Here is a 26,762-nt window from a genome sequence, read left to right as displayed (position 1 = left end):
AAGATTTCACTGTAGGAGGGTCGCTTTCTGCTTCCTACCTCTAGCCGCCATCTTGGAATCCTCTGTGTGTTACCTTCTAAGTTAATTCTTCTTGATCTCACCTTTTCTCTAGTTCCTGGTTCCCTTCTCCTATTGGCCTCTGTCATTTTAAAGTATCTGCATTAGTTTCTCTGAATTGAGGGCAACAAACGCTATCTAGTTTTTAGGTGTCTTACCTATCCTCATCCCTCCCTTGTGTGCTCTGGCTTTTATCATGTGATCAAAGTCCAATCCCTTTGTTGTGTTTCCCTTGATCTAATGTCCACATATGAGGGAGAACATATGATTTCACAAAAATGTTTTAAATGAGGCATTCTAAGAATGTCAGTTAAAGCACACAAGCTCAAAAAAAGGTAAAGATTAAATGAATACTGGTAGATGGTCAGTTCTTTTCTGGAATTCCAGGGGCAGATTCAGTTTGCCCAGTGCTGTTTGAGGACTCATGATAGACACAGAACAACAGGCATACATAAAATGACACACACAGGGAAACAATTACATTACATTAGAGTGTATCTTTTGGTAAATCATTTTCCTTGTGGATTTATAATTGTAAATAGACTACTAAGTTAGAATTTATTTTAGGGAACACCAAGATGGAATTAGTACTTGTGATTTTATATAAATTGCAGTAGACCTCCTTAAATCTCCGGCTTGCTTTCATCTTATATTCCTTTTTTGTTCATTGTTAACACTACGCTACAGAATGCAAATTTTCCTGTTGGACAAAAGGCAGAAGCTGGAGTTCCTTTAAATGAACTCAAATGGCTTGGCAAGGAGTGGCTGGGCAAAGAGTGGCTGATAGTGGTCCGAGAGGGAAAGAGAAGGTGGGGACCCCAAAATGAACGTCATTTCGGCAGCTGCATGGGACCCTTTTTTCTGTCCCCCTCATCCAGGGCCACCGTGCTATAGGTGACTTATGTCCAGTGGGCTTATTTAATTAATCAGTTTATTTTTGGATTACCAAGGTTGTGATTGGAATCCTAGGCCTGCCCCACTGGGGGCAGTTAATATATTAGATTTGGCCATACATAACTGTAAAGTAAAATTAACTTCAACATTTTACAAATCTCAGTTTTTTAATATATATCCTAAGGGAGAATTGTCAGGAATGTTAATAGTGTTTCCCGTACCACTGTCAGTTTCCAGTGTGCGTCTGGAAGAAAAGAGAGGGCAGAACAGAAACGTTTCTGTGTGATAGGACAGATACTCATTCGACTTCTCAGGATAGACTTTGACAAGCCTATCTGGGATAGACAACGCTGGCCTGTCCCACTATAGCTATGTCCCACTGCCTCCCAGTGGGCAGTCTCTTTTTCATGAGCATCCCCAAGGAGACTTAGGGAATGGGTAGCCAGCCTCATGTTCCCTTTCTTAAGTAGAAAGCAAAAGCACCCTTAGACAGAACAGAACAGACGAGTGTGTTTTTGACAGTGGTAGGAATTTTGTCTTTGTTGCAACTTACTATAGTTAACCTTACGATTGAATAAATGCATAAACCTTGGATAGTTAACCTTAAGGGACGTTTGATTTTAGCTCTCCTAACTCAGTTTTAATTTTTATCCTTGATTTTCTAATCATATTTACAAAAACCCCCAAGTTTCTGATTAAAGTCATGGTTGTCCTGTACAGCCTTCACTTAGCAGCCATCCTGGCCATTCCTCTGGGGGGCAGCTCCCATCCCATGAGATTCTCTGCCTCTGGGGCACCATTGCTTAGATTGTTTCTTAAAATGATTCTTCTACATAGTTTTTCTTTTTATGAGTCTAAGACTTACAGAGTGTTACATCTCAGTTAAGGCTGGGTAAGATCACAAAATGACCTTGAATACCAAAACTATCTTAGCACAAGCAAGAAAAAATGCAGATGGGGGGAGAATATACCAAGAGTCAAAAATTTTTTGTGTTAACCCTGTAACTACAGTTTTGGATACAAATGGCATGTGTTTAAAGGTTTTTTTTTTTTTTTTAATTTAGGTAACTCCAATGTAAAAGTATTCCCAATGACCCTAATAAACTAATTTAGCCAGACAATTTATAACTTTGGTCCCAAGTTTTCTTTAAAGAGAAAATGAAAGCCTGCACATAAATCTTTATAGGAGAGCAGAAGGAAAGAAAAACAGCTGCATGAAGATGCCTTAGGCATTTGTCAGGGAGGAGATCAGCACAGGCAGAGGTGAACAGAAAACAAGACCTGCATAGACAGAGTGGAGTCAGACACGGGAAGCTGCCAGTTTTTCCAGTGAATATGGCAGAATTTTGAGTTTCTGATCCTAGATGACTCGCTGATGTTTTGCCCAGGCTGGCTTTGATCCTCCTGATTTCTGCCTCCTGAGGAGCTAGGATTACACTGAGCTGCCATTATTATTTTTAAAGAAGGCTCAGCATTTTTCGTATATGGTAATAAAGTTTATAAGATAGTAAACCTAAATATTTTTAATATCTCTCTTGTTAAAAGATGAAAAAACAAATCCTTAGGGATTCTCCAGGGAACCTCTGGGAAATATCACTGTCAGTTTTAGGTGTAAAATATATTTAAGATTTGATTTTGGGAAGGCAAAATATCAAAAGTTGTCAGGAGGCCTTGAACATTTGTTTAAACAGGATTATGGATTACTGAGAAATAATACTTGTTTATATCTTCAATCAAAGTAATAATGTTTTTTTTTCAGTCAGGCATGGTGGATCATGTCTGTAATCCCAGCACTTGAGAGGCTGAGAAAAGATGATTACAAGTTCCAGGCCAGCCTGGACTACATAAGGAGACCCTATCTTTTTTTATTAGGATATATTCATTGTACAGGGGAGATTCATAGTGACAGTTCTGATTAGATTTATATTGTACATCACCCCCATTATCTTTCCCCACTCAGTCCCCTCCCCACCTCACTTAAAGCAATTGAGAGAGGTTTTCTAGTTCTGTTTCATATAGGTATATGAAGTCCATCTACCATATACCAAGGAGACCCTATCTTGAAAAAAAATTTAAGTAACCACAGAAGGTTACCTGACTATAAAGAATCTTAGCACCTTTATAGAGGGATAGGGTAAGAGAAAGTAACAGAGGAGGTTAGTCTGATTAAAGTACAATATTTTCATGTGTGAAATAAACATGGTGAAGCTCCTCTGTACAATTAAAACACTTAAAAATGAAGGACAAGAATGTAAAACAGGGCCTGTCAGGGGTCAGGTGCTAGTGGAAGGGTGAAAGGAGAGGGTGAATATGCTTGACGTACTTTATATCCTTGTAAGTAAACAGAACAACCAAAATGGTTGAAATTGTTTTAAGAAGGGGGAAGGGGAATGAGGGAGAATGAAGGAAAGGGTGAATCTAACCAATGTACATTGCAAGCACATATGGAAATGTCATAATGAAACCCCCTGCCCAACTAATGCATAGGACTAAAAACGTATAAAAAGAGAATAGAAAAAACTTGAAAATAATTAAGGACATGATAAAATCAACATAAAGGATAGGGCATTATTTTGATAAGACATAAAATCTTTGTCTTTTAGACAGATTATATAGAAGGAGAGAAAGACCACTTCTAACCTCTTATTAAGAGCAGACCAGTGATCCAAGAAAATTTTATTTTGACAGAGAAAGCCAAATATTAGTTTTGTCCCAGTAAAATATTTGATACTAGAGCTCATTTTTGAAAATCATAGTTTCATTAAATTTTCATCAGTTTAACCCATGACAAGTAAAATTCCTTTTCTGTGAAGCTTTTATAATTTAAATGCCCATTTACATTTTGTCTTACATATTTTTGGACCCATTAGTTGTTTTAATTTAGGACAAATTGCTCTCTTTTTCCTTAGCAAAAATGTATTTTGCATGCCTTGTATATAGTTATTTCCCTTTGCCATTATTGCTTTTAGTAGTTTCATTTATATATATTAAATATAATTTTAACCATTAATAACTTCTATTTTTACAGAAGAAACAAATAAGTAGGTAATTTTGAACTGTCACACCAGTAATTTACAGCAAAATAGTAAAGCTTATGAGTCGATATCTCATACCTTTTACACTTACATACTTTGAATACTATAATTTCAGTATGGGCAAATTAATATATTGAGTAGCAGATCCAAATATAGACTCTGCACCATAGACAATAAGAAGAAAAAGTATGTACATTTAAGAGTAGATTTAGTAACAAAGTACTTTATCTTACTTAGAAATTATCTGTGTATGTTTTAGTAACAAAGTACTTTATCTTACTTAGAAATTATCTATGTATGTAACAAATATTTATTATATAATTTAATTTAGCATAAGAATTTAACTAAATTAAGTTAATTTAGCATAAGTCTAAGGTTTTAAGTTACCAAAAGATGTTGGAAACCATCTTTAAGCTGACATATAAAACATAATTACTGTTGAAATAAAGTTTTTCAGGAGAATGACTCAATTTGGTTAAAAACAAGTTTAGAAAAGAAGAATTTTTTGTTTTGTTTGGGTGGCACTGGGGTTTGAACTCAGGACCTCACCTTGCTAGGCAGGTGGTCTACCACTTGAGTTACTCCACCAGCCCTTGGAGAGTTTTTTTAAAATGACTGTCACAGGAAGAGCATCACTGCAACCTTAGGATTTGCACACATTATGAAATCAAGCAAAAAGGCCTTTTTCTGACAGGAAGAGGTAAGCAGAGCTAGCAGCTACTTCTGAGAGACACTTGGGCAAGAAAAACAAAGGTGATTAAAACATTTTTGACTGGAAATATGTTAAGGAAAAAATGTGTCCTATGGTCAGCCAATTGTTGGGATAAGTGGAGCATGTTCTGCATTTAGGGCTTGAATAAACAAGGGCAAGCTGAAGTTTAGGGACTTGCGAGGAAGAAAGAATCCTACCTAATATTTGATCAAGGCAAAGAAGAGGGTAAGAAACAGACAGTTGTAAACACATATTCTCTTGGCAATAACTCACCTTGAGTTTCTGGCACAAGATCCTTAAGAAACAATGGGAAACACAGCTAGCAAGAGCAACAGGCTTGCCTGTGTGTACTTTCACTGGGCTGTGTTATTGGCCTCTGCCACCCTTCACAACTCAGCAGGTCCCAAACCATCTTTCCTGACACATAGTCTCCAACTAAAAATAACCAAATAAAACATGTTAATGCACTAATTCTGCATCTTCCATTGTGTTCTTCATCTAAAAAAAAATGGCATTACTCACTCAAACTCAACCAAGGAAGTGGAAGAACATATGTTGGGGACATGTGAAGTGTGATGCCTATGGAACATGTAAGAGGTGAGGCCCAGGAAGCAGATACATAAACAAATGTGATTGGAACTTGGGAGTGTGGTCTGGACTGAAGATAGACATTTGGAAGTCCTCTGTATATCAGTGGCAACTGAAGCTGTGGGAGTGGGCAGTATTGTTCTGGGAACACACATAAAGTGAGAAGAAAAGACATAAAGGTTGGAGCCCTAAAGGAGCACCCATATTGTCAAGAAGAGAAGCCTGTCAAAGAAATGAGTGAGGAATGCCCAGAGAGTAGGAGGCCAACTAGTGTGCTGCTATGGCAGAAAAAAACTATACCAGTGACCTGAGAATAGCTGTAAGAATGTTTAGACAAATGATCAACTGAGTGATCCATGTGATAAAACAGCCACCCCACCCTCACGATGGTTTGTGATGAGCTAAGATATGTACAGAAATTCAGAGTATTATAATCCTTTGTGGCACGTTGACATTGCCAAGACCTCCAAATGTGGTACAGGGTACAGACCATATGTGGTGCTGTGGTGAGTCACATGGTGTGGGAGTGTATTGTAAGACAACATGTGGCTCCCAGACAGATGGAGGGAGGTCATTCAGCACAGATAGTTTGGGAAGTAGTAATAGCTTCTGTGGAATGTTATAGTAAGAAGGGACAAGAGTGAGTAGAGACAGATCTTTCTCAGAGTTTGGCTGTTGGAAGGGGAGGAGGAGCTGGCATGGTAGGACTAAATTTGAGGGAGACTTTTTAAACAGGGCATTTAAGTGGTGAGCTCTCATCATAGCTTCCACCCCACCATCATTCTTAGAGAGTGACACCAAAGGTGTAGTAGCCATCACATGATCAGCTCAAATGAGGTGAGGGTGGTTTATGGGACAACAGGCAGGATGACGAAGTTCCATCCTGACCTTTATTAGCTGCAAGTGGACACTTACCTAGATTTTCATCTTCAAAAACAGAATGAAATGTTATTGGTTTGTAGTAATAGCTGTGACAGTTACCAATTAGGCTCCAGGGAGGAGGTCTCCAAAAGGAAGGCCTCTACCTGGCCCTTGGGTACTGGGTTTGTGACATTGTCACAAAAAAGAATTTTAGGACATACTGAAGTAAGGACTAAGGAAGTTTATTACTGAAGCAAAGCAAAGTAAGGATAGTACACAACCCAAATGTGGGTGTAGGCACAACTGATAAGTGCAGTGTATTTATGGTGAAAAAGTAGATTAGGGATTTGGGCTTAAGTTACCCTGGGACAAGTGTGCTCCTTTATTCTGGACACTTGGTACATTTAGTGATTATTATAATTACATTGTTTTGACATGATCTGTTGGGCCCAAAGATACCGTGTCTGGTCAGTTTACTAAATTTGAGTCATTGTGACATAGATGTCTGTTTTTCTTGAGCATCTCTTCAAACAAAGGATGGGTTTTACCTGATGCTCCTTTTAAAAGTTGTTTTTAAGGTGTCCATCCTTTAGGTAAATATTTTTCTTTGCATAAACTTTATGATCAATAGTCACTTTACTAAATGTTCCCCTCCACCCCCTAGGATAAGTGTCTTTCTTTAAGATGTCCCTGCTCAGTTCCCAGAGTGTACTAATTATTTGGGAAAGGTCAGAGGGCGAGACCTGCTTTTTTTTTTTTCTTAAACTTTATGTTACAGCTAAGGAGGCAGTGTAAAGCTTTAAAAAAAAGTACTGCCTGTGTCCTTTTAATCAAGCTATTAATACAGTGTCTTTCTGAATTCCTGGCTCTGGTTTCGCACATCTGGCTTCTGATCTATCCTGCCTGCCTGGTGACTTCACAATAAACAAAGCAAGGAGGGCCTAGCTCTAAATGCAGTGGCCACAATACTTGTGTGCGCCTGTGCCTGTGCCTGCGTTCCTCAGTCTTCTGCACCTAGTCCCGCATGATTGCGCCTGCGCATGCCGCCATTTCCTGCAGCCACAAGATGGCCTGGTGCTAATAGGGAAACGGGACAGTCCACAAGGCAAAATGGCTGCTGGGGCAAAATCGGCTCCTGAGGCAATTTCCACGCCTGCCACGAGATGGCGCGCGAAGATCACAAACGACTTCTGGGTCTTGCCCTGAAACAGTTCTCATGGCCCATCCCCCTATTGTGGCATCCATGGCCTGTTTGAGTTTAGTGCATGCTGAAGGTCTGCTCCTACTCTCTTGTCTCTGTCAAAGCCTCCACAGCAGCCTGGGTCGAAACCCTTTCCCAGGTTGTGGGGCCTCTGCCAGGCCTGGACACTGTACTCACCGTGGCATTTAGAGAAGGCTGGACAGTTTAGATCTTTTTAAAGGAGGCAGATAGGTTAGAATGGGGAAGGATTAGAAAAAGGAAAGATGGCAGTGGGAGGAGAGGTATAGCGATGTCAGTGTGTTTCCAGCCAGAAACTGTCTTTTAACCTCATTGAAGTTACTAGGTGTACTTTGCCTTTTCCAGTAACAAGGGAGTAACAGGGCTAAAGTCTTCTATAAGAGAAGATTGCCTGCTTCCTTGGGATTGGGGATATACCTGGCTTCTCTCTGCCGCACCCTCAGGAGATGAGCCCTCCATGCCCATGGGAAGTGATACCCAGTGTGCAGAGGGTGAGCAAGGACTAGTTCCATGACCCTCCCTCCAATGCTGTTCATTCTTCCTTAGGATCTCAGCTGGTTATGAGGTGAAGAATGTAGTCACCAAAGTCAGTGAGACCTGGCAGGAGAGACATGGAACCCTAGAAGGTGGCCAGGGAGACACAGCTGCTGCAAATTCCAGCACCTCAGAGCATCAGAGCAGCCCCAGTGGACCCGAGCAGCTCATTGAACTGGAGAACGGCATCAGCAGGTGAAGTCCTAGCTGCACTGGGCTCCTGCTGGCTGGAGCTGGGGTTTCTGTCAGAGACCACAAACCAGAACAAATACATACACACAACTAGGCAGACCTGTTTTGCTTCCTCTGCAGATGTGAGTGACTAGGAGGCATAGGGAAACAGACCATGAATGAACATCCCAGGAGCAGTTCTCCACAGGTTTTTCCTTGGAGCTATAGCATTAGATCTCAGACCAAGCTTAACAGAGAATCATGTTGTTCAGAAGCCAGTTGGAGCCTGAAAACATGGATTGGGGTAGGGACATATGGGGTGTTTTTGTCATTCATGGAATTGGAAGGTGTCTGAGGAAGGTATGCCCTGGTGTGGGCGTCTTGCCACCACCATGAGAACAGTCACACAGGAAGCTTTGGGGCAGTAACTCACCTCCACTGTGGTGACCTAGGGTTTGGCAGTGGTTGCAAGAGGTTGGCAGCAGTAGCTTGTGGAAACAAGGTCCATGACTTTGATGAGAGAAGCCAAGGACCAAGGATGAACCTGACAGTTGAGAACAGATGATACTGGCCTCTTGATGTGCTTCCTGCAATCATCTCAGGTCTTCCAAACTGGGAGTTTTCTGGCTCCTGATTTCAGTAGGGCAGTAGTATCTGTCCATACCAAATCATGATATTTGAAGTTTGAAAACCTAGCTAGCTTGCAAAATATGTTTTCACAGTGGAAAATAACTTCGTTTTGAAAGTATTTTTGTAAGTAATCTAGTATAACACTGCCCACCGTCCTTAAATATTCTGCCAATTCTTATAAAAATCCAAGGTAGATTGGAGTTCATGGATCAGATACAGTGTGGTCTCTGGAACACTTCAGGTTTGTTGCATCTATATGAGCAGGACATAGAGGGCAGGAGAGAATGTCATGAGTTGATGACATTCTCCCTATTCCTGCAAGGTGACCTTCATCTCCATCTCTGATGGAACTTTCTGGTCTTCATGTCCAGTTTCGGTTCCTGGGAACCCACCATTGGCCCTTACCCCAGCAAAATGTATAGTAGAGACTTCTGATCCAAGGTAGGAATTCCCTTATTCTTAAGATTCCCTCATTACTTCCTGGCTGTTTTCCTGCTGTCGTACCTGATTTTGACCCACTGCCTTGCGTTGACCTGTGATTGCTCCATGTGTCTCAGTTTCAAGAAGTGGCCTAACAGATTAGAATTCAAACAGAGCCCAGAGCCTGCACTGTTAATCACTGTGATGTGCACACTGTGTCTCTATTTGTGATAAGCCAAGAAAGGAAAACTGTGGTGCTTTGATGGGGAGGGGCCCAGACCTGCATATTGTATCCAGGATGGTCAGGGAAGACCTTTGTGAGGGAACAGTTCATCTGAGACCTAAAACGCTTGAGGAGCCTGCCTTGTAAATAGACTGGGAGAAAGCAACTTGGGCAAATAAGGAGGGGAGGAGGTCCTGAAAGATGGGATATGTGACTGGAGGGTAGAAAGTGAGGTCAACAGGGCAAGAGCTGGGTCTTATAGGGTAGGGAGGAGGCTATTGGGAGGAAGAAGGATCAGGGCCACATGAGGGTTTTTATTGCTCATGTTGCAGTCCTGGTGGAGTCCCTCTGGGATTTTTAAACCTTACCCCTTCAGTTCTGCTATCCCACTGTTTATTCTTCTAGAAATGGATCACAGGGTGCCAGACCTTATAATTATTCAGTCCACAGAGGTTTCTTATTTTCTTCTTCTTGTCAGAAATTCTCTTCTTATTCTTAGGCTCGGCATTTTATCCATCTCTCTTTCCATGTTCCTGTGGGGTCTGCTTTCCCATCCAGTCCGCCTCTTCCAACCTCCATGGTGCATCCCTGCATCACAGGGTGGTGTAGGAATGGACATGGGGACACTGGATGCCTTGTCCTTACAACCTGTGGTGGGAGGGCAGGCCCTCATGTGTTACCTGTAAAGCCATGAGAGAACTTGTCCAGAGAACTGCAGTGCCTAACAGAATGCCTTGAACTGCAGTGGGCACTGTGGTTACTTTGGGTATGGGGCTATGGCACAGAGCATGCAGAGTGAGAGTGAGTAAGGGCCTGGGCAGAGAAAGCCCTTGTGAGCTGCCTAGTAGGTTTGATTTCAGGACTAGGGCAATCTGTTGCAGCCAAGGTATGGCAAGTACCTTTCAGAATGAGGTGCATCTGACTTTCCTCCTCATTAATACCTAAACTCATTTGGCTCTCTGCCCCCTTGGCCTTGTGTTCTCCAAAGAGTTCTCTTCAGAATGTGTGTAGGGGAGCTGGACCTAGAAGAGGACTGTTCCATTGAGTTAGGAGCAAGTTGGACTGTGTCTTCCCCTTCTCCCTCCTGACTGTCATATCACTGGTCACCCCATGAGTGATTCACAGAAGCCAAGGCCCTTAACTGCAGTCAGGAGTTCAGACTGCATATTCGAAGATTGAGGTCTTACAATACTGACTCAAGGTGTCTCCACCCACCCTGCCTGCTTTTCTCATCTGTAAAGTGAAAGTTCCATTTGCTAATCTCTGAGGAGACTTCAAGAGCAAATGAGGAATCTATATCTTCGTGTGTGTGTATGTGTGTGTGTGTGTGAGAGAGAGAGAGAGAGAGAGATTGAAGAGGGATTGAGAGAGAGAAAGAGATGAGAGAGAGATGGCATAAAAGGTGGATTGTTCTTTGGCGGGAGCTACTGGAAGGGGGAGAGGGAAGGAGGTGATGGAGGATGAATATGATCTGAGTACTTTATATGTATTATGAAAACAGCATAATGAAACCTACTAAAAACTTTAAAAAGAGGGGAGAATAGGAACGGAGGTTAAGAAAGAGTAGTATATATGGGTGAATTAGATCAAAGTACATTTTATGCATATATGTAGGTATCACAATGAAACCCATTTGTACAATTAATTTACAGTAATAGAAGATGGGAATTCAGGAAATGTATTCCAGAATCAATAGAAAAAATGCATATATAAAAGGGCAAATGATTGAGTGATTTCCAGCTATTGTTTCAAAAACACCAGGATTCGTTCAAACCTCTTGAAGAGGCAGTCTCAAGATTAGGCCAGAAAACCTGTTTGACTCAGGAAGGTGTCAGGTCTCTGTGTACACATGTCCACCCCTTCCTCCATTTCTTTCAGGGTGAGAAGTCCATCAAGCTGCATGGTCACTGTTACCGTCACTGCCACTTCTGAGCAGCCTCACATTTATATTCCAACCCCTCCAAGTGAATTGGACTCCAGCTCACCCACGTAAGAAGGCATACCTAGCATCCAGGGAAATGTTTTCTGGGCAAAGAGGTTTTTCCTAGTTCCTCCTTGGAGGTAAAAGGCTCAACTTTTGTTCTGTGTTGCTTCTCCCTGTAATGCCTAGCCACCCATTAGCTAAGGGTTGATATAGTCTTAGTCTCCCCAGTGTAATTCTTAGGCACCCAGGCCCATTTGCAGACCTGGACATGGTCCTGTTGTACCCTCACCCCCTTCTCTCTATCCCAACAAGAAACTGAGATGACACATCTAGAGCAAGTGGATACAGCTAGCACCAGGACTCTGCTATGTGTAGGACCTTTCTAAAACCCCTGGGGAACATGCCCAGGAAATCAAATGAAGGACAGGCCTATGTCTGTCTCTCTCATATGACCACTGCCTCACCTGTACTTCTGGCTACCTATTAGCCTATGGGAAGGGATGATATTGCAGGAAGTCTGCTGAGTGATGTTTATGTTGAGGGGGAGAACAGAGAGTACTCTGCTGATACCTGGCCAGCAGGCTGAAGTGTGTAGCATGAGAATGAGGGCTAAATTGGGGGCCATGCTGAGCCCAGCACGAAGAGACCTTGTTGCCTTTGCTGCAAGAGGCCTGTACAGGATTAGTGACTTCTAGGCCTCTGGAATTCCAAGAGTAATAACAGAGAAGTTAGATTTGACAGTAGCTGAGTACCTCCAGGGAAGGCACCAAATGGAAAGGACTGGCAGTCTATGGTTAAGGCTTGGGTGATATCCTGGTTATGCGTAAAAGAGAAAGAAGACTGTAGCCACTGAGGAGGGGTAGAAAGCTGCTGGACTGAAGTACAGATGTCTAGGTAGAGGGTAAGGGCCTTGAGGTCTGCATGGAGGCAGAAAGTAAAAGCCTCTTTGTAGAGCTCTCAGTCCAAACACAAACTGAACCAGGGGCTAAGATTTTAGCCTGAATCCATAGTGGTGCCAGCTGCTCTGTCTATTCCTTCCCTTGGAACCTGACATATGAGGGCCACCAGCACCTCTGCCCTAGGCCTTTCCATGAGTTTCTGCACTTACTTCAAATGAGGCTGGGGGACTGGCCCCTCCTATAGGACACACCCAGTCCCCTGGAATCTACTAGCATACCTGGTTTTGTTTTCCTGTGTTCATTCTGCAGCAAAGGGATTCTGTTTGTAAAGGAATACATGAATGCTACGGAGGTGTCTTCTAGGAAGCCGGCATCTTCATGCTATGGCAGGTAAGAGCAATCCCGACTCTTCAAGGCCCTGTGTTGTCCTTATTCCTACATCCCCAGTACTTCATCCAGGGCTCAGCCCAGAGTAGTTTCTGGATAATCATTTGTTGAATGGACAACTGGTATAATTGGCCACTGATGTGATTTTATGCATTTTCAGGTGTTCTACCTAATTGAGTGCCTTTGAGTTGTCCCTTAACAGTTAATTCATTCTGCACCCCATATACAGTTCCTTCCCTTTCTGTGTGCTTTTGTTGATTTCTTTTGTGAAGTCTTCAGTGAGTCCCTTTTTACAGAATTGGTGGGACCCTTATGGGCCATCTAGTTAATTCTATCCTGTTCCAGATCAGGACTCCTGACTTCAGCCCACATGTGCTTTAATGCCAGGAGCCTCATTTGAATGAACATGTGATCAGTGCCTGATATATGTGCAATTTTTTTTGTTTGTCTTTTGGTTTTTTAATATGTGCAATTTTTTACTGATCATTTTTTCTTCTGCTTGTTTTCTGAGACCATATGGAAGGGTACATCCATGTCATCTCAATGATTTACCACCTAGCCACACTGAGACAGGGTCCTTCAGGAAATGTTTTTTATAACATATCATCTCACTGCAGGGGTGAGGATTTTAGTAAACAGAAATGGGCATCATGACTTTGTTTCAAGATTAGACTTCTAAGGCTTCCAGACCAGCTTTCCATGGGGCTGGAATGATGATCCATGGGCATGAGGATGATGTTCAGGTCCCAGCTCAGCTTCCATTGTTTGATTCATTTTGGGTAAAGGTGCTCAACCTCCCTGAGCATCTTTAATCTCCTCATCTTTAATCTCTTAGGGTGGTTTTTCTCAGTGGCTTTACTGACTTATAATTTGCCCCTAAAGCATATAACCCAGTGGGTTTCAGTATATTCATGGAAGTGTGCATTCATCACTACTATCCAATTCCAGAACCTTTTATCACCGCAAAAGAAACTGCAGATCCATTAGCAGACCCCTACCACTACCTCCATCCCTGGTCACCCTCTCATCATTTCTGTCTCTGTCACCTTATGCAAGAAGGTTCTGAAATGAGAAATAATTCTGGCATAGCCATGGGAGTTTATTTATTTATTTTTTTGCCAAAGTCTTGCTCAACTGAATTATATCCATAACCTGGTTTTTCTTCTCCTAGTCCCATCAGTCTATTAAATTTATATCTTGGATTTTGACAATTAAGTTTATTTAAAATTGAATTTGACAATTAGTCAAAATGTTATGTATCATGAAAAACCTATAGACTTTTCTAGCAGGCAGTGAGAATTGTGTAGTCCATTGTGTTTTCCCCTTCTGCTTTCCCTTTCAGGAAACTTAGACATAAACTTACTACTAAGAAGAAGCTGGGACCTAGGCTGAAAATCTAACTCACCACTTACTCTGAGCTTGATCTTAGGCAGGTTGCTTAACCTCTGACCAACAGATTCCTAAATCCCCCATAGGGTCACCAAGGCTCCCAGGAAAATGACAGCTTCATTAATGGGTGTCTCAGAGCTTGTAGCTAGTTAGTTGTCCCTTCCTGTCAATATTTTTAGCCATTAGTTTTTATTATAAAATGAAATATTAATGAAAATTAAACACAAAAGTAAAAAAGACATCTCACCCTTAATTCCACCCTATAACCCAGCATACATATCATTTTGAATGATTCTTTCATTTTTCCCATCCCCGGTATCTGATTTCAATTGTGAATGGGCTCCTGGTAATTGTCACACTGTAACCCAGACATATACACAGGCAGAAAAGCTATAGTCTTTTTCTGTTGGTCAGTGGAACCGACCTCAAGAATCCTAGCCACCCCCTCTTGTCTCCTCCCTTACCACAAGGAGTCTTCTTTGTCCTCCATGAAAGAGCTCTCCACTATGAGAATTGTGCCTCCTTGCTATCAGCCCCTGTGACAATAAGTGCCATTTAGGATCACAGGTGATGGTTGTCATTGTAGTCATGTCTCAGTTTGTGATCACAGGGTTAATAAGTGTCCCTTATGCATGACTGATAGTGATGTGGCTCTCATCTTTTGCTCTCTTTCCGTCCTCCTCCATCACACTCCCAAGTGTCAGCAGTATTGAGGACTCATTTGATATGGAGAAGAAACCCTCATATGACAACACTCCACACTCTGAGAGGTATGTCTGCTTTCTTACCAGGGAGCTCCCAGGTCTACAGAGGAGAGAGAGCTAAGGAAAATCTTTGCACTGTATCTGTTTGCTTTTGGCTGCTGCTTTGAGGCTGCTGATCTATTTGCAGATCTGTTAAATAATGTAATACTCTGTGTAGTTTGATGCCACCCTTGTCAGGATGTCACTTTTGCAACAACTAAAGCCTTTGAACCCAGTTAAAAGCAAACAGTACACACAATAGGCTACTGAGAAGGGAAGTGGTAGTGTCTGAAAGTCCATGGAGCTCACTTCATCAGGAGAGACTCTTCAGATTAGAACCTAATGGGTCACTTAGCTTGTACATCTGATCAAAAGTAAAAAAAAACAACTATAAAAGAAAATGGCAAAAATGTTAAAAGATGGGCATCTATCATCCAGAAGACAGAAAAGAGACATAGAACTAAGAATACATAGTAGTATGGATCCACTGAATTGAATGAAAGGGCATAGGGTATCTCATTCAGCAGTCCTAGATGATAGCATGGTCATAGAACAAAGAAGGCCTATTTTAAATTCTTGGAGTAGGAGAGAAGAGCATCTTAGCAATTGAATCCACTCAGGTTAAGAATAAGTTACTACATAGGGAGTTAGTGGCAGAGCCAGAACTAAATCCCAGGGCCTGACTACTCCCAGGTAAGGAAGGTTTCTACTCTGCCAAATGCCTTCTCATTTATTGAAAGATCTAAATTCCTGTGGATGACATTCAGAGGCCACAACTGGACTGGAGAGAAAATGGAAGGAAGTAACAGTTAAGAAAGGGAACCCTATGAGGCACCCTCCCCCCCCCCCGCCCCGAGAAAACAGGGACAGGGGCAAGTAAAATGGATAGGGCTACAGAAATCCTCTACAGTATGATTGAAGAAAAAGTCAGATACCTGAATCCTGATCACTTAGATATCTGACTACCCAGATCACTTAGTAAATCACATCACTGGATGAATTTGTAGCAGAAGAGGGAAGTGTGCTAGTCTGTTATATGTTGTTATATATAACAAAATACCAGAGACTGTGTACTTTATAAAGAAAAGAGACCCATTTAGTTAATAATTCTGGAGGTTCAAGAGCACAGCACTAACTTCTGTTTGACTGTAGTGAGGGGCCTCATGGAAAAAAGCATGAAAAGGTCAAGGGCACATGTGATAGTGGCAAGTAGCATATGCAGAAAAAGGGAGGTGATAGACTCCCTTTAACAACCCATTCTCATGGGAACTAATCAGATCATTAAGCTCTTCCAAAGGCAGCATCTTCAATAGCCTAATTACCTCCCACTGGGCCCCAAGTCTCAAAGGTTCTACCATCTGTCACACTGCCACACTAAGGCCAAATTTTCAGCACATGAACCCTTGGAGAACACACTCAAACCTTAGGAGGCAGGTTGGTTAGAAATCTGGGAAATGAATCAGTTGTATAGGAGCAAATGAAATGAGGCATCTACTTCTAGTAGTATGGAAGACCAGAGAGCCTAGAGATCCCCTTCCTCATTGCACAAGTACTAAATCCAGAATAAAACATTACTGATTAATTGTTGGGCTTGGAGGAAGGAGGGAATTCTCCAAGGACAACCCCAGTCATGTGTGCACTCACATGCACAAACATAACATGGGCAAAAGGAAAACCGGGCTGCACTGAGTGCAGCAGTCTCTAGCAGTACTGCTGTCCAGAGAACACTCTGGGTCGGCAGCAAGAGAGCAGGGCTGAATCCAGGATACCCATGGTAATGCTGGGACCTGGAAGGGAGCTAAAGTGGCTTAGGTTGCTAGCATCACACTTGCTCCTGTGAGAAGCAGGCCTACATCTCTGGAAGATAGCACCCCTAATTTCAGCCTATGGGATCAAAGCAAACAGACACTTTGAGCAGGTCCTGTCTGAGAAAGAAAAGCAGAGGTGACTCTTGGGAAGAAATCCTGGAATGGGGGAGATAATCAACCCAGGAGGCAGTATCTGCAACTTTAGCATAAGTTCTGAGCAGGCTATACAGGTGGCAGGTTGTACCCAAGAGAATAGGGGCAGAAGGGAAGGGTTTAGTGGTCCCAGGCATGAAGAGAAGGACCATCAACACTGGTTTTGGTTTAGGGGAATAATGCAAAGGCCTATAGCAAGGTGAGAACCAGTTTGGTCCAGGGCTGTGCACACCACAGTAAAAGATGGCAGGATGGGAATACTAATAGCAAACCTACGCCTGGATGCATCAAACCAGAGGAGCTGGCTGCATCACATCAGAAGCTTGTGTACCAATCAGCCTGACCACTGGGTTCTTGTTTTTCATTTCATAGAACAACTGGAGGGATCTGTACTTACTGCAGCCGTGAGATCAAAGACTGTCCAAAGATTACTCTAGAACATCTTGGCATCTGCTGCCATGAATATTGTTTCAAGGTAAGAAAGAAGGATGTCACGGTGAGAACATCATACAAAACACAAGAGTCTCCTAAGTTCAGAGTATGGAAGAATTTTGATTTCCATGTACTGAGCAATCTCAGAGGCTCTGCAAGACTGATAGCTGAATGAGCTCCCAAGTTCAAGGGAGTGAAGGAGTGTTGGCAATTCCATATGTGTAGTACCATAGGAGGGGCAAAAATGGTCTTCTGGGAAAAGACTATTCCCAGCAGAGGGCTGTAAGTACAAAGGCTCTGGGACAGAAGCACAGAGGGGTCTAGCTGGCATTACAAGGAAGGCAAAAGTGAGGAGGAGATTAGGTCACAGAAGTAACTGGGAGCTACATTCTGTAGGCCTTATAGAACAGATGAGCTCAGATAGGGTGTAGGTAGGTGGAGAGGAGGGCTGAGGGCCAAGCCCTGTGTATTTCTATCATTTTGAGGTTGAGGGGGAGGTCTACAGAGGAAACTTGAGAAATGTGATTACCAAGGAACCAAGTGGCATAGTTTCTTAAAATGGCTACAGTGATTACTCTGTCAGAGGTCACTGAGAGTTCAAACCAGATGATGACTGAAAATTGACCATTGAATTTTACTAAATGGTAGCCATCAGTGACCTCAGAGCAGTTTGGTGGCATGTTGGGGACCAAAGCTTGAGTGGAGTGGACTTGAGATAATGGGACATGTAGAAATGAAGAGAGCGGGTCTGGATGACTTGACTGAAAGATGAGCTGAGTCTACGGCCATACCACCCTGAACGCGCCCGATCTCGTCTGAAAGATGAGCTGACTATGTGAGCCACATGTAGAGAGATTCCCAGATTGGGTAGTAGAAGAATAAGGACTTTCCTTTAACGTTTGCTGCTTTTGTTTTCTTGGTTACTATAAACCTCATTGTTTCCCTGATGCTTGGACATACATGAAAAGTCCTAGAGAATTCTATAGACCTAGAGTTATGTACCTAATGACGGAGCACTCATGGAATGCAGCAAACACGGAAACCTGAGACCTAGACCATTCTCAAGTGCATTTAGTCATACAGAGGCACTAAACATTTAGAAGAAAGGATGAAGTTGGTGTGAACCAGGGTCCTGGGAAGGCTTTGTGATGGAGGATGGTCTGAAGTAGAAGGTGAAGGAGTCCCCAGGGCTTTTTTTCAGGGTGCCAAACACAGCAAAGGCAGCTACTGCCTAGCCCTTGGCAGTGTTACCAGAAATTCAGTTCCCTGGATTCCATACCAAAACACACATAATGAAAAGCAGGATTTTGAGGAAAAGGAAATAAGGTTTATTATTCGTCAGATGAAGAGGACAGAGAGCAACAACCTCTCAAAGCTCTGTTGTCTCACTTATGAGACAAAATGTCCACCTTTTAAAGGGATGCTCAGGGATTCAATGCAAAGTATGTGACAAAACACATGTCCCACAATAGGTGCTGGCATTATTTTTTTTATCACCTGGTTTACTGTTACCACATCTCTGAAGCTGTATGTCTTGGTTGACAGAGGTTTACTCCTTAGTGGTCAGAAAGAGATAAAGGGTAGAAGAATGCCTGGTTAAGTTGAAGAGTAAGGCTATTAACCTTGGGCTCTCCAGCCCAAGGAAAGAGAGAAACAAAGGGGGAAAATGTCAGTTTGAATAACAAGTAAAGCAAACTGGCCAGCATGCAAAATGGCTAAAACCAAAAGTTTTTTTCTCTTTTATAGTCCCAGTTACAGCAGGACTCCACCATGAATGCAGAAAGCAGGAGTCTGGGGAGGCCATAGGAGGAGGAACTACAGCCAGGCAAGGTTTTTAAACTAGCCTGGTTGGGACTCATGTAAAGTGTGCAGAAATTGGAGTTGTGGAAGAAATTGGGACCTGTTTTTTGTTTTATCTTGGTTTTTGTGTGTTTTATAGTGTCAGGGATGGAACCCAAGGCCTTGCAAATTCTAGGCAAGCATTCTATCACTGAGTTACATCCCCAATCCTGTTTTGTCTTGTTTTTGAGGCTAAGTTTTACTTCTTTTTTTTTTTTGCTATTTTTTATTGTCTTCCTGGAAGTCCAGGATGTGCCATCAGCTCAGAGTATCTGCCTGCCCACCTTACTTAGTGGTCCCTTCCTGCTTGTGTTGCTTTGCTTTGAGTGTTGACTTCTACCTTGCTTTCCTTTTCAGTGTGGTATTTGCAGTAAACCAATGGGTGATCTCCTGGATCAGATCTTCATTCACCGTGACACCATCCACTGTGGGAAATGCTATGAAAAGCTCTTCTAGGTGGGTGCTGGCAGCTCTGTTATCCCTATCAGCCCTGAAACCTTGTCCTATCCCCTGTGATACTTTGAGAGCTTAAGAAGCACAGACAAAGACCCTACCTGGGGGGGATACTTCCAAGTTGCTAGTCTTAGTGTCTTTCTCTCAAGAAGCACCTCTCATCCAGAACCTCTGGCTTTGGGATACCACTGGGCCTCTGTTAGCCCCATTTTGTGACAAAGAAATAAAGACTGAGAAAGGCAAAGGGGTCTGGGGAAACACCTGGTTGGTTTATAGTAGAATCAAGACCTCACCCCCAGGTTTTGTATTCCTCTCCTGGGCTCTCTGCCATATTCCTTTGGACCACTTCCAGCATTTGTTGCCTAGCTTCAGATCTAGACTTAATAGCTAAGGTGGTGAGTAAAATAGCCTCAAGGCTAATAGCCAGTAGAATTGTCCCAAGTGTCTGAACACAGAGCAGAATGTTTCCATTGAAAACAACTGGAATGTGTAGCAACCAGACTCTTTCCCCCATGTAGAAGCAGGTTGCCTTATCTCCAGGAGATGCATTTGATTGAACTCTAGCTCCTGATCACTGGGGCAGTCACCTTCCCTAAGGGCTTCTGGCTGATTATTGGATTAGATGCATATTTCCAACCTTATGACTACTTCTATTTCCTTTTAGCTCCCTCAAGCTGAGCAGAAGCTGATGACTCCCAGACAAGTTTGGCTGTCCCATTGCTCCAAGTTGCTGGCTCCTTTTCCCTTATTTCCTCCCTCTGATTTCTTCATACTTCTACGTTGAACTTACTGACATCCAGTATTGTATCTTAATGATGCTATGATAATTACTTGTGTGTGTAGCTTTTTATAGCTTAGAAAGCACTTCACAGCCATGATCTCATTTCAGACTTGCAATCTCTGATCAAAGGATGGAATGAGAACTTCATTTTGGATTTCCTAAGACATATTGGCTTTGTAATTAGTGCAGGTGGCCTGGTATGTTAGGCATAGGCAGAAGTGTGGAGTTCAGTGTGTGCTGACTCCCTTGAGGCTTCTGAGAGGCCAAATTGAAGACTGTTGACGATCCCTGGTGGGTAAACTGCAGGTATTGAATGCTAGGGGTTGGCATAGGCTAATGTTTAGCTTGTCTATTTGACATGCATATTTTTAAAAAAATTTCCATATACTTTTTAAAGTAGTTGTTTTGGTTGAGTTATATAGCAGATTTTAATTACTTCCTCCTATCTTCCTTTTACAATATTTGAATTTTTCCATGCAGGTATATAGACATGTATTGGAAAGTTTACACAGTTACGTTTAAATTTGATAGGATATGATTTTAGGAGGCTACTAACCAAAGGGATATCTGTATCTGTTTGAGTCTTGATAGCTGATTAATATCTTCTCACTCAATTCCTGTTTCCTGAGCTGTACACAGAAATCCTCTCAACTAGCTTTTAGGGTGTGTAAATCCCAGCAGGTTAAGACTAGAGAAAAAGCAAATAATGTTTCTTGAAGCCTTACCACATGCCAGGCATTGTCACAAAGAGATGGCATTAATCCCTGTAACAATCTGGAGAAGATGATATTCTTGTCCTCATTTTATGGAAGAGGATAGTGAAGCTCAAAGAGGTGGCTATTGCCTTCTGAAGAATCCTGTATAGAACCCCTGCTATCTCTCTCAGAGTCCATGCTCTCTCCAAGGAGCATTGATTTGGTGTTCAGTATGTGCCAAGCACTGTGAGGAGAATACCTAATATCTACTATGTAACACTGCCCCCTAGGGCCGTCTCCTAGGGGAAAGGTATAAGATCCTACTCCTCTTCTGGACATCTTGGATCCCCCCACGAAGAGCCAGTTTCCCCCTTTTCCTCTCCTTCCCTTTCCATGAAAACACCTTCAAACTGAAGCTGTCAACTGGGATCAGATTTGACTCACAGATCTCCCCAAAGAGGAGCTTGTTAACCCAGGGAAAGCTCTGGTAGGCCAGCTGCCCTGGGCACAGAGTTTTCAGTGATTTCCTGTTTTCCAGTGCAGTTGCTCTCACACAGCAACTACTGGGGCTCCAGATACTCAGAACACAGGAACCTGTTGACTGGTAGCACAGATGCAGGCCCATCCAGAGTCAGCGGTGTGCTGACTCTACTTAGATTCAATTGCACTTTGCTAACTTGAGGCCCAGCATTAATTTGTATGCGCCTTGAGAAGAAAAACAACCTTAGACTTTTTTGGATGCAAATAAAGGCCTCTTCTCTTGGTTTAATTATGAAATGTCTCTCCATCTTTCTCCAGTTTCTGATTTCTATGCATATTGACTTGTGTACTTATTCTTCCTACCAAATGATCAGAGAGGAACATTCCGTTTATTTGCATATTTGTGCATTGGATTTCCTTTGAAGGAGAAAAGTTGGTACAGTATACCATATACTACACTAAACATGAGCTAGTCTTCCTCAAGTCTTGCTCCCAGCATAGGCCTTAGCATATGGTGGGCACTAACGCTGAATGAATGGGTGAAACAGAAAGAAGGCACTCCTTTTGTGAGAGGTGCCATCAGGGAATCCCAGTGCAGGACCTGCACATTTGTAAGGTAGAGGCCCAAGACAGACTGGTTTCCCCACCTGAAAGCTATACTTTGCTTTTAAGGAATTTTAGGACCAACATGCAAGATACCAAAAGATAGCTTGCAAGATCAGTATTGATTTTGATACAAAGCAGCCTCTTTCATGTCTTAAAAGACATAGAATTCTGTAGACATAAGGAAGACAGGTGGTTGCATTGTTTTTGCTTCTTTTTAATTGCTTAGTGTTTCTAATTATACTTGTTTAACCCACATTAATGTACACAATTATAATAAATGTGAAGATATTGCATATGTCATTGTTAAGGTTTCCTTTTTGAAGTGTAACAATTTGGGATATTTGGCTACGTGATTTGCCTGAAGCCTTTCTCTACAAAACCAGCTAAGTGCTTAATAGCAAAATCTAGAAACTATGCATGCACAGGAAATGATGTGGAGATCTAGACTCAGCAAATCTTAATAAAGAACATCATATCTTTTGGGTCCATCCTCCCTTTCATTACCATCAGACAGATGACCACTTAGTCCTTATTTTACATGTCCAGTGACCATCAGCTCAGTTCCTTTCATATCCTTTCTGTCTGTAGATAGCCTTAGTTTTAGAAAATGCATTCTTCAGTTTAGTTAAAGTCTGTTTTCCTTTAAATGTTAACTCACTGAGAGTCTATCACCCCTCTCCTAAATGCCAGCCCTGAAACAAATGATGCTTCTCAGGGTCTCTCAGTCAACTCCTCTATTTAAATGCTGCTGGTCTCTTTCTTATAGTTTGGATTTTTTTTTTTTGGTGGTGGTGGTACTGGGGTTTGAACTCATGGTCTCGTACTGGGGTTTGAACTCAGGGTCTCTTGCTTGCAAGGCAGGCGCTATACCGCCTGAGCCACTCCACCAGTCCCTCTTTCCTTTCTTGACACAAATTCTGACTACACATCTCTCAAAGGCCCTCTTGAAAAATGTCACCCAAAGGCACACTGAAATGCATTCCTCCAGATGTATAACAATAGGCCAGGCTGTTTCATCTTGGTCCTTAAGGCCAGTGCCCCAGACTCTGGATCATGTTAAATCATTGAGCTTATCAAGTGAGCCCTGCTTCCACATTTTGTACCATCTGAAAGCACAATCTGCATGCCATCTAAGTCTTGCTCCAACCCAGGAGAAGATAAAACACATGACACATGATGTTGAGAGAACAAAGATAGAGCACATGACATTGAAAGAATATCTTCCACCATTGAATAGGGACCTGGAGACTGTTGCACTAGTGTCCCTCACCCAACTCTCAACAACCATCTTGACTACAATGGGTATACTGGGAAAGGAGGAAGAATTTTTACTAATTCAAGAGACAAGTACTATAGCAGTGGTTCCTAATTAGGTATTGCTGTCTCAGTTGATGATAGTGTGAAACACAAGGAAAAACAGGGTAGTGTCATTATTGAAAATCACAGCAGATCATGTTCCTACCAAGCAAGTTGATTCCAGAATTGGGCCTCCTCTGTTCCTATTCCTGCTCCCTGGCCCCTAGTCTGTGAGAGTCCCCTCCCCATGCCTTCCCACTTGGTGCCCTCTGGGGACTGCTCTTTGCTTATGGATACCTTTGGCCTGTAAATTTCCTCCACGCAACACATCCCTCTTGTGAAGCTTCTCTGAACTGTATCCTCATTAGGAAGGTCCCACATCTGCCTTCAAATGCCTTCTGCCCATTGTTCTCTGCTTCTGAATGTTTCCCATTCACTGCCCCTTGCCAGAGCTATCTTCCAGCAAACACACTTGTGCTTTTTCAACTCTGCTAGTGAGTTCTGCCCTCAGCAGACATTCCACATCTGAAAGGCTCTGCCTGTGAAGTCTGTCTGCACAAGGCCTTCTTTCTGTGAGTGCCCTTGCTAAAGCATGCTTGATTAGTTATTCTTGATAAAAGTTGTGTTGGTTTTGTTCCTTGCAAATAACATTGACCTTTCCCTATTGTTTCATTGATTTTTTTCTACTATTTTTCTGTTTTATTAATTCCCTTATACTGAGTTCGGATTGAATTTCAGTTTCTTATTTTCTCAATCTGTTTGAAGGTGATAGCTTGCTCTTCTTTTTCTCATTCTGTACAGTGTAAAGTTAGATTATTAATTTGAGATTTCTTTCACCATATATGCTTACAGCTATAAGCCCTATATTTGCTACATGTTATGCTTCCTTTTCATTCATCTCAAAAGATTTTCTAATTTCCCTTGTGACTCCTGACTCACTGTTTATGTAGGAGTGTATTGTTTAATGCAGATTCCTTAAGTTTCTTTCTGTTACTGATCTTTAACTTCATTCAGTGGTGGTTGTAGAACATACTTTGCATGACTTCAGTCCCTTTAAATGTACAGCGGCTTTTTTCTGGCTTTGTGCTTTGCTTTGAATGTGTTCATCATGGGGCTTCTCCCTGAATGGCTGCCTTGGTGGCTCCCTGCCTATGATCACTGTCCATCCTGTCTTCTGCCCTTGCAGCCACTCCAAATGATGCATTCGCCTTGAAAATTATCCCTCCCCCCAGCCTTCTTTTCTTATTTTTTAATATTGCGATTTGACCTTGCTTCTTACCTTTGAAGCCCATGTACATTGTGATCTTCATTTAAATATTCTCTTTAAATGCATCTTTTCTGAACAACTGCTTGTGTGAGTCATCCAGTTGTGAGTGTGATTTGATGTAGCACAAATAATGCTCTGCGCTGAGGTTACCTGCTTGTCTACTCACTGATCCTTTCTTTTGGTCAAAACCTTGATGTACTAATTGGGTGTTATCTACTACCAGTGTGCTGATGTGGAGAAAATCCCCACCAGACCAGCATCAGGTTTCCGTGGAGCTGACAGTATGGGGAGAGAATGGTAAACCAAACATTCCACCAGTGTTCTGAAGAAAACATACAGGATGCTATACTGTAACAACCTATTCTGTACTGGTTGATCAGGAAAGCTTTTCCCAAGGAGATGGTGTTTGGCTTTAATGAGTTTGCCAAACACAAGGAGGCTATCTTCTAGCCCCTCTTTAACGGTGTTCTCCGTTCAGTGCCCCCCTCCACAAGGCAACTTATTCCTCTGCAGTGTTCCTGGCCTTCCATGGGGTACAGGGAATACATCAGGGACCAAGACAAACAACCTATTAACTCACAGAGTGACACTTTTATGGGGAAAGAGACAAGGCAACAATTCCATTTCAGTACTAGCAGCTAAAGGAGCACAAAGAAAAGGTGTGTAAATTGAATTTTTATGTTAAAGATGGTGACTTGAGGGTAGTTGACTTCTGAGCTGAAACCTGAAGGCAGAGGAAGAATTACTCATTAATTCAATAAAATCTTTCCTGAATACCCACTGTAGGCCACACACTATACTAGGCTCTGACAGGGTGATACCTGGAGCTGTGAGTGAAGCCAAAGCTTCATTTGAGACCCCAAAAAGAGATGCCAGGAACATGGAACACCTGCCAAGTGAAGCTACAGGCAACTAGCAAAGCCACTCTGAGAGAGTGGCTATTTGATGTACAGCCAGCAAGACTGTAGGGGACTAAGGACCCCATATCTTACCAAATGTGCCCTGGATGCTGGACATGGAGCTGTGGGACTTAATGTTTGCCCTGCTGGTTTTGGTCCCATCCCTCCTTTCTATGCCCTTGTTGCTTGCTTTTGGAAATTTTATTTCTTACAGGGGCTCATAGCGAGGAGTTTGCTGTGAGTCTCAGAAGACACTTTGAACTTGGACTTTTGAGCAGTGTTGGGACAATTAAGAGTTTGAGGACTTTTGTAGGTGGACTAAGGCATTTTGCACTGTGAAATGGACGTGAGCATTTGGAGACCAAAGGTGGAATTCTATCATTTGAATCTGCAGTGTCTCCCAAAGACCCTGAGGTTAAAGACTTGGTTCCCAAGTTAGTGCTGTTGTGAAGTAGGAGAAACTTTAAGAGGTGGGGGCCTAATGTGAGGTCAGATCCTTGGGGGGCATGCCATAGAAGGGGTTAGTAAAATTTAAGCCCCATCTATTTTCTTTTTTGCCATGATGTGAGTTTTACTCTACCATATACTCTTTCCATAACATGCTGCTCACCAACAGATGCCTAAAAGCAATGGTGCCATCAGAGAGAAGTGAATGAAACCTTTAAGTGAGCCATGGAAGGGGACAGTGAAATTCAAGCCCCTTTTATTTTCTTTCCTTCTTTTTTTTTTTTGGCAGTACTAGGGTTCGAACTCAGGGTTTCATGCTTGTAAAGCAGGTGCTCTACCACATGAGCCACACCTCCAGCCCCAAGGCCCTTCTGTTTTCTCTTTTTGCATTGTTAACAAGTTCAGCAGGCATGATCTGAACATAAACACTGGTGAAAGCATCAGAAGGGGCCCTGCTAGGGGAACAGCCAAGATGTCCAGTTCTAATTCTGAAACCATGTTTCTCAGACACCGATGATTGCTGTCAGATTTGGAATTTTTTTTTTTGGCTGTCAGGAGATCCAATTTTCTCCTGTTTTGGAGTGACAGCTGCCAGAGAGTCTGTTTGACTCTGAAGCATGACCACAGTCTTTGTTATTTTTTTAGGCTCTCAGTAAAGTCCTTAGATAACTTATGGTAATATGAGAGGATAATGGTTGCTTCTCCTGCAGGTGCCTATGCCTGTAGCTATCCCCAACCCAATTAGGAAGGGGATGAATTGAATGGCCCTTTTTGTCCAGATGAGCCACTGCAAGAGGGTCAATTAAGGACTGATTATTTGGGAAATATATACATTAAGGGCCTGGTGTACCTGGGTGCAGGTGCCAGTCCAATTAGAGAGTAAACATCAATAGGAGTCAGTCCCACACAGAAAGAAGACT

The 26,762-nt window shown here is 42.4% G+C and overlaps 1 protein-coding gene across 10 annotated transcripts in view; it reads left to right on the top strand.

The window, feature by feature from the left end:
• The window catches only part of Znf185 (zinc finger protein 185 with LIM domain), a 74,199-nt gene extending 51,973 nt beyond the window's left edge, over positions 1 to 22,226 (top strand). For 9 of the 10 annotated variants that reach the window (XM_074063801.1, XM_074063804.1, XM_074063799.1 and 6 more), the window contains 7 exons: positions 7,913 to 8,095; positions 11,223 to 11,333; positions 12,477 to 12,557; positions 14,642 to 14,713; positions 17,020 to 17,122; positions 19,276 to 19,374; positions 20,036 to 22,226. In XM_074063801.1, coding sequence (XP_073919902.1) covers positions 7,913 to 8,095; positions 11,223 to 11,333; positions 12,477 to 12,557; positions 14,642 to 14,713; positions 17,020 to 17,122; positions 19,276 to 19,374 — 649 coding nt within the window. In that variant the 3' untranslated portion in view covers positions 20,036 to 22,226. The remainder of the gene's footprint in view (positions 1 to 7,912; positions 8,096 to 11,222; positions 11,334 to 12,476; positions 12,558 to 14,641; positions 14,714 to 17,019; positions 17,123 to 19,275; positions 19,375 to 20,035) is intronic. The other variant, XM_074063802.1, reaches the window with a different exon arrangement.
• Positions 22,227 to 26,762: the final 4,536 nt, after the last annotated feature.

This window comes from Castor canadensis, chromosome X (genome assembly GCF_047511655.1).
Source record: "Castor canadensis chromosome X, mCasCan1.hap1v2, whole genome shotgun sequence".
In the NCBI taxonomy this organism is placed as follows: domain Eukaryota; kingdom Metazoa; phylum Chordata; class Mammalia; order Rodentia; family Castoridae; genus Castor; species Castor canadensis.
Note: the sequence above shows the minus strand (reverse complement) of the source record. Positions and strands in the feature narration are given on the sequence as shown.